We start from the raw sequence: 12,881 nt of genomic DNA on the forward strand, positions 1-12,881 counted from the left end.
TTCATGTTTTGATAAGCTTTTCATGTGATTCTCATCCATTCTGAGTTTGAGAAATATCTCTTCAAGACAGTGGCTTGCAGGAGAAAACTGGAGGCTACTTCTCCATTGAGGAACTGTGTACACATATATTTTCTCTACCCCTTTTGAAAAACCAACATAGATTCTAGAAAGACTTTGAAATGTAAGTTGAAGTATAGTAATAAAAGTAACTAATTCAATTTCAAATTACTTTGTAAAACCTATAAGCATACACTATTTACCTAAGAAATTTTGAGTTTATTATTTTAATTATCAAACATATTATTTTAATCTTACTTAGTGCCTTAAATGTGTGTTTTTCCCATGGACAGAACAATCAAAGTAGAAGTGTATGACTGGGATCGAGATGGAAGGTAAGGCACTTTTTTTTATTTTTGATTTTGTAGTGCAAATATACTTTAAGAAGCAAGTGTGCTAAAATGACCCTATTTTATTTCAGTTTTTCAGATTGTATATTTTGTATGGTTTTTCAAATACCATTGATATTTTTACATGATATTTCAAAAATGAGTATACTTCTTCAACTTTGGGATTAAAATAGAGGTCTTCCTTATTTACAATACTAGATAGAATTGATGCTTTCTCATTACTTTCTACTTAGAGAGATGTTATAGAGTAGTGATTTCCAAATTTCTGCATCCTATAATCTTTCTGAAGATTCCTATAACCTTTATAACTTACGCCATGCAAAGAAGTGCACCTGAGCACTGTATAGACACCTCTTTACAGATGCAAAGAAGAGAAATGTAACTCACAAGCAGCAAAACTGTAAAATTATATCTGATAGTTGTTGAAACAAATAGTCATTCAGATAGCATTTACAGTGTCCCCATGAACATCATGTAAATAGCATTTACAGTGCCCCATGCACATCACAGCAGACGTTGAACACTAAGAAAGGGAACATTGGTTTGAGTAGTATTGATAATAAGATGTTTTTAAATAATGTTAAGCCAAGGGATACAGAAATTATCAATACCCTCCTTTCTCCAAGAATAGAAAATAGCCTCCAAAGATGGTTTCAAAAGTGAGTAAATAAATAGATGCCAAGAGAATGGCAAAGAGAGAGCAAAGGGCTTTTAACTTTCCACTTGGCTAAGGCCTCAACCCCAATGCCAGTTCTCTGATAAATGGAGCTGAAACATGAAGTTAAAGCTCAAGATGTGGGTGAAGCCTTTCTCTCCACATTACATACAGGCCAGCAATCCAGCTCAAAGAGGTAAGAGTACCTGGCTCCCTGAGCACTTTTCTGGACCCAGGAAAAGCTGCACTAAAGGCTGGACTATGTTGAAAGGAAAGCTCATCACATCCCCCTTTTGGCATGAGTAGGAAAATGCCCAATTGGAAAACAATTTGTAAACTTATGTGTGATATTTGCTTTTTCTCACTCCCATGCTTGGTCCAGTCAGTGTCCTAAAATGTGAAACTATTTTTATTTTCCAATATGGAAAAACCATTTGTATTTTCCAAAGATGGATAGAGAGGTTGAGATTTTACACTGCACTTCAGCTACCAAAAAATAGCTCTGTAAGATTAAAGGATTTCACTCTTCAAGGTGCATCTCAAACATAATTGTGCTGAAGACTTAATACTGTTTTGGAATTTCCTTTTAGAGATAATATGTGATATACCTTTGATTATTACATTTCATATTGTATTTATTTTATTATTGATGCATTGTAGTCATACATGTTAATGAAACACAGGATGGTAGAGGCATACATGTACACATCACTTATTTAGCCCTTCCCCAATTCCCCCCATTCCATCCTCCCTCCCTTCTCCTGTTTGGCTTACTGATTGACTTTGTTATGTTGTAAATGTACATCATGTACATTAGGGAATTTCCTTTTCTACAAAATATTTAACTGTTAGTTTAGGAATCCTTTACCTGATTTATAAATGGCTTTTGTAAAGCAGGGCATTTCCTTTTGTTTAAAGTTACAATCCACCAAAAAGATATGATGATAGTAAATGTGTATGCCCCAAATGTGGGTGCAGCCACATTTGTAAAACCCTCCTGGACATCAGATCTCAAATAGATAAAAAGCAATAATATTTGGAGACTTAACACACCTCTCACACCACTAGATCGATCTTCAGGGCAAACGATGAATAAAGACTCTTCAGAACTAAAGAAAGCCATGAACTAAATGGACCTAATAGACATATACAGAATATTTCAATAAGGAACAGCACAATACACATACTTCTCAGCAGCCCATGGAACTTCTCCAAAATAGATCACATGCTGGGCCACAAAGCAAGCACCAACAAATTCAAAATATGTAATATAATTCCATGCATCTTTTTAGATCATAATGGAATGAAAGTAGAAATAAACAATAGAAAGACCAAAAGAAACTATTTGAATACATGGGGATTAAATGATACAGTATTGAACGATGAGTGGGTAAGATAAAAAAAAAATAAGTGGAGAAATAAAGGAATTTCTGGAATTAAATGAAAATAGAGACACAACTTACCAAAATCTATGGGACATTTTGAAGGCAGTTTTAAGAGGAAAGTATATAGTACTGAGCGCCCACATAAGAAGAACAGAGAGTTGCCAAGTAAACCTAATGACACATCTCAAGGACCTAGAAATACTACAACAGTCTAATCCCAATGCCAGGAGAAGGCAGGAAATTATTAAAATCAGAGCATAAATAAATGAAATAGAGAACAAAAAATTCAAAGAATGAACAAAACAAAAAGCTGATTCTTTGAAAATATTAATAAGATTGACAAACCCCTGGAAAACCTAACCAAAAGAAAGAGAGAATCAACTCAAATTATTAAAATCAGAAATGAAAAAGGAGACATCACCACAGGCAGTGGGGAAGTTCAAAGTATTATCAGAAACTATTTTGAAAGTGTATTCTCCAATAGACTAGAAAACATGGAAGAAATTGATAGTTTTCTAAGCACACATAACCTACCTAAACTGCACCAAGAGGACATAGCAACCCTAAACCAACCAATAGCAACCAAAGAAATAGAAACCATAATAAAAATTCTGCCATTAAAGAAAACCCCAGGCCCTGATGGTTTTCCAGCTGAATTCTACAAAACCTTTAGTGAAGAACTAATCCTAATCCTTCACAACTTGTTCTGGAAAATTGAAAGAGATGGAATTCTTCCAAATTCATTCTACAGGGCCAGTATCACATTAATCCCCAAACCAAATAAAGATATCTCAAGAAAGGAAAATTACAGATCAATAACCTTGATGAACATAGATGGAAGCATTCAAACAAAATCATCACATAAGTAGAACTGAGAACAAAAACCACATATTGATATTAATAGATGCTAAAAAAGCACTTGACAAGATCCAACACACATTTATATTAAAAACACATTTATATTAAAAACACATTTATATTAAAAACATTTATATTAAAAACAGGAGAAGGGAGGGAGGATGGAATGGGGGGAATTGGGGAAGGGCTAAATAAGTGATGTGTACATGTATGCCTCTACCGTCCTGTGTTTCATTAACATGTATGACTACAATGCATCAATAATAAAATAAATACAATATGAAATGTAATAAAAGGAACATATTTCAACATCTTTAAGGCAGTTTACAATAACCCAAATCCGACATCATATTGAAGGGGCAAAAACTGCAAGAATTCCTCTAAAATCAGGAATAAGACAAGGATGACCACTGTCACCACTCCTTTTCAATATAGCCCTTGAAACTCTTGCCACAGTAATAAGACAAGAGAAGGAAATCAAAGAAAAAGGAAGAGAGGAATTAAAACTATCCTTATTTGCAGATGACATGATCCTTTATCTAGAAGACCCAAAGAACTCAACCAAAAGACTACTGGAGCTGATTAACCAAGTCAGGAAAGTAGCATGATACAAAATCAGTCTAAAGAAATCAGTTGCTTCTCTATATGCCAATAATGAATCCCAATGAAAGAAATGAAGACAACAATTGCATTCGCTATAACCTCAAAACCAATAAAATACCTAAGAATAAACCTAACCAAAGATGTAAAAGACCTCTACAACAAAAGTATAAAAAATTAAAAAAAAAAACTGAAGAAGACCTTGGAAGATGAAAATATCTCCCTTGCTCATGGATAGGCAGAATAAATATCAGCAGAATGGACATTTTGCCAAAAGTGATCTATTGATTCAATGCAATTCCTCTTAAAAATACCAACAACATTCTTCATAGATCTAGAAAAATCAGTCATGAATTTTATAAGGCTAAAGAAAAGACCCAGAATACTGTAAGCAATCCTCAGCAATAAGAACCAGGCAGGTGGCATCACATTCCTGGACTTAAAATTATACTATAGAATAATAGTTGTAAAACCAGCAGAGTATTGGCACAACAAGAGGCATACTAACCAGTGGAACAGATTAGAAGATACAGAAACAAACCCCCATACCTATAGTCAATTGATCTGAGACAAAGGAGCCAAACTCATACACTGGAGAAAAGACACCCTTTTCAACAAATGGTGCTAGGAGAACTAGCTATCCATTTGTAGAAAGTTGGAACAAAATCCTTAGGTCTCACTGTGCACAGAAATCAACTCGAGATGGATCAAAGACTAAGAAATTACACCAGAGACTGTGAAGTTATTAGAGGCAGGTATAAGCTCAACACTCCAACATATAGGTACAGGCAGTTACTTTCTCAACAAGACCTCCAAAGCACAGGAAATTAAAGCAAAAATTAACAAGTGAGATGGCATCAAACTAAAAAGTTTCTACTCATCAAAGAAAACCATCAAGAACTTAATGAGAAAGCCTACAGAATGGGAGAAGATCTTTATCAGCCACCACTCTGATAGAGGGCTAATATCCAGAATATACAAAGAGCTGAAAAGACCCTACATTAGAAAAACAAATAACCCAATCCATAAATGGGCAACTGAACTGAATAGACACTTTGCAAAAGAAGAGATACAAATGGCCAATAGATACATGAAAAATTGTTCAACATCATTAGCCATCAGGGAGATGCAAATCAAAACTAAGCTGAGATTCCATCTAACCCCAATCAGACTGTCAAGCATAAAGAAATCAATTAACAACAAATGCCGGTGAGTATGTGGGGAAAGAGGAAATCTTTTACACTGTTGGTGGGAGTGCAAACTAGTTCAGCTGCTATGGAGATCAGTGTGGATATTCCTTAGAAAACTGGGAATAGATCCACCATATGATCCGGATATACCACTCCCAGGTATTTGTCCAAAGGGGTTGAAATCAGAGAACTATAGTAACATATGCATACCCATGATCATAGCAGCACAATTTTTAATAGCCAGGTTATGAACCCACCTAGGTCTCCATCAACAGATGAATGGAGTGCAAAATCATGGGAAATACACACAATGGAATTCTACTCAGCTATAAAGAAGAACAAAATCATGTCATTCGCAAGAAGATGGAAAGACCTGGAGAACACTATGTTAAGTGAGATCAGCCAAGCATAGAAAGAGAAGAAGCATATGTTTTCTCTAATATGCCCAATCTAGGGAGTATTAGGAATACCAGAGGGACTCCAGATAATTTAGGGGATACCTCAGTAAGGCTAGAATGGAAGGATAGGAGAGGAAGAAGGCTGAGGTTGATTAATGGAGGAGCTACATCAAAATATGTATAAATTTATTAATATAGCAGGTTAATCTGGACACTCATTGTTGGGAGGGTGGGAAAGGGAAGCTGAAGCTGGAGAGCACCAAGCACAGTCTGAATGTATGCTACTTTCAATAAAAGAAAATAAAAATAAGTAAATAAATAAATAAATGGCTTTTCTAGAAAGCTAATCAGAAAACCATGTTTTTCTGTAGTAAACTGATACTTCCTTTCTACATTAAACTTGATTAACTGAGAAAATTAATTTTGCTGCTCAAAATAAATAGAAAAGGCAATAATTTGTCCCTTTTGTTATATGAGCTATCTTAAATTATAATTAAGAATTTTTCTTTTCCTGGTAATTTTTAGGAACTAGGAAAATAGTATTAACTTGACCACTTAAAAATGTGGGTTCAAATTCAAATTTTGTTAACATTCATGAACATTCAGTCCCATTTGCAGAAATCAAAACTATTAATGCTGTATTCAGATGGCCTGTTTCTGCAACTCTCCTAATTATACCTCTAAGCCACAAGTGTTTTTATTAGGTTAACGTATCAAAACTAATCTGGAATGTAATCATCCTTTCTTCTGATTTTGTTATTCTGAACATTCTCATCCAGGATATGTTTTAATGAATATTTTATTGTGCCAGGTATTTTCTAAGAAGTTTTTCATTTATTCCTAATTTAATTTTTATAAAAAAGGATAGGTACTATATTGATTCCACTTTACAGATAAAGAATCTGACCAAATAGCTAACTTTTTTAAGGTCACAGTAATAAATGATGAAGCCAGATTTTGAAATCTGATAATCTGCTTTCAATACAATACACACACACACACACACACACACACACACACACACACATATGTATAATGTGTTTGAGGCTGGGGATTGAACTCAGGGACATTTTGCCACCAGCCGTATTTTATTTTTCATTTGGAAATAGAGTCTCACTAGATTGGTGAGGATCTCTAAGTTGCTGAGGCTGATTTCACACTTGCGATCCTCTTATCTTAGACTCCCAAGTACTGGGTTTACAGACGTGCACCACCATACCTGGCTTATAATGATAACTTGTGGCACTTAAATAAAAGGTTTCTGTATGAATATTGATCTTACTTCATGATACTTTGGAATTGATGAAGTGGTAACTATGAAAAATATAAAAACTATTTAATTACGTGAAATTTTATAATATCTGGATGAGTGAGTAACGTGTTCTTAGGTTAAAAGTCTTATATAAAAAAAGTAGATACCTGGGCATGGTGGTGCAACCTGGTAATCTCAGTACCTGGGAGGCTAAGACAGGAAGATCACAGTTCATGGCCAGCCTCAGTTACTTAGTGTGAGTCTATGCAACTTAGTGAGACTAAGAATAGGGCTACAGTTGTAGCTCAGAGGTTTAATGCCCAGAGGTTCAATCCTGAGTACCACACAAAAAAGAGATAGGTTCTGAAATAATTCAAATAGACATTTCTTTAATATTTTTGAGTTTGATAAACTTTTACATCATTAATATATTTTTCTTTTTTCTTATTTTTATGTGGATCATATTGAAAATGGCATACATTTGGACTGTGCTTGGTGCCCTCCCTCACCCTATTTTCTTGTTCCCCCTCCAACAATGAGTGTCCAGGTTAACCATGCTACATTCATACTTTTACACATATTCAAATGACGCTCCTCTGTTAAACAACCTCAGATTTAAAGGGCAAAAAAAGTATGTATTTTGTTTTTCAAATTAATTTTTTTTAATTTTTTTTAAATTTATTTTTTAAATTGGTGCATTGTAGTCATATATCAATCACATTGGAGTACAAGACTTGAGAGGATATACAAGCACACATCATCCAATTAGCCCTCCTCCAGCCCCCATCCCATTCCCTCCCCCTCCCTCCATCCCAAGCTTCTTTGGTGATTTACTTTGATACATTTGTTTATGTACCTCCTGCGTTTTAAAGAGGCTCCGTCCTCCAGTATTACATACCCTCTGATTGGTCACATTAGTTGCTTCACTATAGGGCCCTTTCTATAGCTCAACCTCTTCCTGTTGCCCTTTTCCTCCTAGTTATTGCTGATTAAGAGAAGCATCTGATTTATATTTTCTGTGATATTTCTCTGTGCATGCTGCGTTGCAAGTACCGATCCCACTCTTGATGGTCCCAGTAGTGGCCTGGCTACTCAGTGGACTGATCCAGACCTCGCTGGCTCAAGCAGCGGCCTTGCCTCATGGGAGGCCCCAGTTCTGGTCTCGCTGGCCCCTGCACCGGTCTAACCCCTAAGCTGGCTTTGGTCCCGGCCTTGGAGGCCGCAGGAGTGAACTTGCCTCATGCCAGGCTCCGATGCTGGCCATTGGCCCTTGCACCGGTCTAACCCCTTGGCAGCATTCCAATATCGGCCTCGGAGGCCCCAGCACCATCCTAGCCTCACGGCAGGCTCCAATGCCAGCCTCGTTGGCCCCAGCACCGGCCTAACCCCTCGGCAGGTTCCGTTCCCGGGTTAGGAGGCCCCAGCACTGGCCATGTCTCACGGCAGGCTCCGATGCCGGCCTCGCTAGCCCCAGCACCAGCCTAACCCCTCGGCAGGCTCTTATCCTGGCCTCGAGGCCCCAGTACCGGCCTTGCCTCAAGGCAGGTTCCGATGCCGGCCTCACTGGCCCCAGCACTGGCCTAACCCCTCAGCAGGCTCCGATCCCGGCCTCGGAGGCCCCAGCACTGGTCATGCCTCATGGCAGGCTCCGATGCCGGCCTCGCTGGCCCCAGCACCGGCCTAACCCCTCGGCAGGCTCTTATTCTGGCCTCGGAGGCCCCAGTACCGGCCTTGCCTCAAGGCAGGCTCCGATGCCGGCCTCACTGGCCCCAGCACTGGCCTAACCCCTCGGCAGGCTCTTATCCTGGCCTCGGAGGCCCCAGTACCGGCCTTGCCTCACGGCAGGCTCTGATGCCGGCCTCGCTGGCCCCAGCACCGGCCTAACCCCTCGGCAGGCTCTTATCCTGGCCTCGAGGCCCCAGTACCGGCCTTGCCTCAAGGCAGGCTCCGATGCCGGCCTCACTGGCCCCAGCACCGGCCTAACCCCTCGGCAGGCTCCGATCCCGGCCTCGGAGGCCCCAGCACTGGTCATGACTCACGGCAGACTCCGATGCCGGCCTCGCTGGCCCCAGCACCGGCCTAACCCCTCGGCAGGCTCTTACCCTGGCCTCGGAGGCCCCAGTACCGGCCTTGCCTCAAGGCAGGCTCCGATGCCGGCCTCACTGGCCCCAGCACCGGCCTAACCCCTTGGCAGGCTCCAATCCCGGTCTTGGAGGCCCCAGCACTGGTCAAAAAAAGGGCAAAAAAAAAGTATGTATTTTGTTTTTCAAATGAATTTTTTAAAAATTTTAAAAAAAATTTTTTTAAATTTTTATTGGTACATTGTATTCATACATTCTAATGGGATAAAAGATGGTGGAGACATACATGCACACATCACCCAATTAGCCCCTACCCAAATCCAGCATCATTCCCTTCTCATCTATGTCTGTGAAGAATGAAGTTGGTAATTTAATGGATATTACATTTAATCTCTAGTCCACATTTAGAAGAATATCTATTTTGACATTTATTCTGCCTATCCAAGAGCCTGGGAGGTCTTTCCATATCTATGATCTTCAGTTTCATTTTGCTATATTTTATATTTTTTCTTGTAGAGGAATTTTAGGTCATGATTAGGTTTAATATTAAGTATCTTACTTTTGAATGGATATCATAAGTGGAAATGTTTTCTGGATTTCTTTTTCAGTTGATTTATGGTTGGCATACAGGAAAGCTCTTATATTTATGATTAATTTTAGGTTTTTTCTATTTATACGTTTTTGATTTTTTTTTCTCTTGCCTTATTGCTCTGGCTAGAGTCTCAAGTACAATATTGAAAAGGACTGGTAACTGTGGACATCTTTGTCTTGTTTCTACTTTTAAGAGGAACTCTCATAGTGTTTTTTCCATTTAATATGATATTGGCTGTGGACATATTGTACATTGCTTATATGATGTTGAGTTATGTTTCTTCTGTTCCAGTCTCTGCAGTGTTTTAAGCATGAATGAGAGTTGGGAAGCATGCTTTTTCACTGTCTATTGAAATGATCATATGATTTTTGTCTTTAGTTCTGTTTATGTGGTGAATTTTATGGATTGTTTTTGTTTGTTGAACCAGCCTTGAATTCCTGGGATGAAACTGACTTAGTCATTGTGTATAATTTTCTTCATATGATTTTGAATCACATGAAAATTTTTGAATGTGTGTTGTTCGTATTTTGTTTAGCAGTTTTGCATCTAAGTTCATCAATGATATAGCCTGTAGTTTTCTTTCCCTGAATACTCTTTATTTCGTTTTGGTATTAGTGTGATATTGGCTTGGTAGAATGTGTTTGAAAGAGTTTTAATTCTTTCTACTTCACAAAATAGATTGAGGAGTATTGAGGTTAGCTCCTCTATAAAGGTTTTTTAAAATTTTCCTAGGAAATCATCTCTCAGAATACTAAAGTACTTCTCAGCAACAATAACCATGCAGGAAACATTGCAATACCTGACTTTAAACAGTACCACAAAGCAATTATAATAAAAACAACATGATATTGGTACAAAAACAGACACATAGACCAATTAAGTAGAATAGAAGACTCAGAAACAAATTTTACATTTACAGCCAATAGATTTTTGACAACAAAGCAGAAATATACACTGTAATAAAAAAAAAGCCTCTTCAACAAATGGTGTTGGCAAAACTGGTTAACCATATATAGAAAAATGTAGATAACCCCCACCTTCTTAACTGGCAAAATAGTCAATTCAAGATGGATCAAAGACATGGAAATTAGACTAGAGACCTTGCAGATCATTAAGAGGGCATAGGTACAACACTACAACACATAGGCACAGGAATAAAACTTTCTCAACAAGAGCCCAAATCACAAGAAATTAAAAGGAGGATCAATACATGGGATTGCATTAAACTGAAGAGCTTTTGCACAGCAAAGGAAACTATCAAGAACCTCAACAGAGACCTGACAAAATGGGAAAAGATTTTTGCCAGCTACTACTCCAATAGAAGACTAGAATATACAGAGAACTCAAGACACTCAACACATACAAAAAAGCTCACACAAAAAAATGGGCAAGTGAACTAAATAGACATTTCACAAAAGAATAAATTCAAATGGCCAATAAATGTATAAAAAGTGTTCAACATCATTAGCAATCAGAGAGATTGAAATCAAAACTACCCTAAGATTTCACCTAAACCCAGTTAGAATGACAGTCATTAAAAACACAAACAAGTTATCTCAAGGATGTGGAGAAGTAGATATTCTAATACACTGTTGGTGGGATTGCAAATTAGTGCAACCACTTTGGGAAACAGTAATGGACGATACTCAGAAGAATGGGAATGAACCTACCATATGATCCAGCAATAAAACCCCTGAGTATCTACCCCAACAATGAAAACCAAACTGCCAGAGTAATGCATTTATATCTGTTTATAGCTCCACAATTCTCAAAATTTCCAAACTATGGAACTGGCCTACATGTCCATCAAGAGATGAATGGATCACAAACCTATGGGATATGTACATGATGGAATTCTACTCAGTTATAAAGTAGAACAAAATTATGTCATTTGCAAGAAAATTATAGAACTAGAGAATATTATGCTAAGTGTGTCACTAAAATGACACATTATGGTAGTCAGTCACAAAATTAAAATCAAGATGTTTTCCCTAATATGCAGAATCTAGGGAGGAAATAGGACATAGGAGGTACTCTAGACAAAGAAGAAGAAACCTTAGATGAGTAAATAAGGCAACCTAATGGGAGAAAGAGGAAAGCACCCTTATGCACATGGTTTACATTCACAAACATAGCAAACACTAAACCAAACATGGGAAGGAGGGAAGAGGGAGGTAATGGGGTGGTAATTGAGTAAGAACTAAATGAGTGATGTGTGCATGTATGCCTCCACCATCCTGTACTTCATCAAGATGTATGCTTCCAATGCACCTATAAATTAAATATATATATATATATATATATATATATATATATATATATATATACTGGCTTGTATTAAAATGATAGGTAGAATAAGAGAAAGAGGAGATTGGTCTGAGGGAAAAAAGTTTATTTTTGAAATAGTTGATACAAGTCAAAGATTTGAGCCATTAAATTGGGACATATTTTTCAATATAAAATACATTTTTACATCATAATTAAAAGCAAAGTAACTACATAATTCCTGAAATTTAATAAACTCATTTGTCATTGGATTATCAACTATTTGGTTCAAGATTGGTGCTGGTTGATATTATGTTGATTTATATTTTAATTTTTGGTTCAATATACTATCATTAACAATATGATCAAAACAAGTCTGAACTATTTATTTATTTATTTATTTATTTATTTATTTATTTATTTCGGCTCTGGGATGGAAACCAGGGGAATTTGACCTCTAAGCTACACCCCCTGCCATAATTTTTATTATTTATTTTGAAACAGGGTCTCACTAAATTGTGGAGGGCCTCACTAAGTAGCCGAGTCTGTCTGTGACCATTATCCTCCGGTCTCAGCCTCTGGAATGCTAGGATTATGAACATGCACCACCACGCTCAAATCTGAACTATTAAAGACTGAAAATAAAGGGGAGGAAGGTGGTAGGGAAAAAGCTTGTTAGAGGAAAATTAAAATGTCCTTGGAAATGAATTATATGACTAGTAGAATAATTAGAGAAATGAATTGAAATTTTATAAATGTCTTAATATCATTTTAATGTTAGGGTAAAGTGCTTTTTCTTTAATCTAATATATAAAAGTATTTTAATATAAAAATGTCAGTATATAACCTATGGCATCAAAGCAGTCTTTTTTAGTGTTAGGAAATTATTGGTTTGTAAGTGACACATAAAAGGCAAAATTATAATAATAATTAAATAGTTCTTGAGTTGGGTCTAGTGGTTCATGCCTATAATTATTTCAGTGCTTGGAAGGTGAGACAGGAGGATACAGGTTTAAGGCCACACTTACCAACTTAGTGTGACCCTGTTTCAAAATAAATAAAACAAGGCTGAGGATGATGTAGCTCAGAGGTAGAATGCCCCTGGTTCAATCTTCAGTGCCACAAAAATAAATTAAAAAATAAATAAATAAATAAATAAATAGTTTTTTAAAACCCAAATAAAACTTGAAAGTTGTAT

At 37.0% G+C, this 12,881-nt stretch overlaps 1 protein-coding gene across 2 annotated transcripts in view; it reads left to right on the forward strand.

Moving 5' to 3' along the window:
- CPNE8 (copine 8) overlaps positions 1-12,881 on the forward strand; it is a gene marked incomplete at both ends in the record, with an annotated part of 248,034 nt that overhangs the window by 134,002 nt on the left and 101,151 nt on the right. For both annotated transcript variants that reach the window (XM_080705259.1, XM_080705260.1), the window contains one exon: positions 351-392. In XM_080705259.1, the coding sequence (XP_080561385.1) occupies positions 351-392 (42 nt within the window). The remainder of the gene's footprint in view (positions 1-350; positions 393-12,881) is intronic.

The sequence above is a fragment of the Muscardinus avellanarius genome (assembly GCF_963383645.1).
Source record: "Muscardinus avellanarius genome assembly, chromosome: 11".
Taxonomy (NCBI): domain Eukaryota; kingdom Metazoa; phylum Chordata; class Mammalia; order Rodentia; family Gliridae; genus Muscardinus; species Muscardinus avellanarius.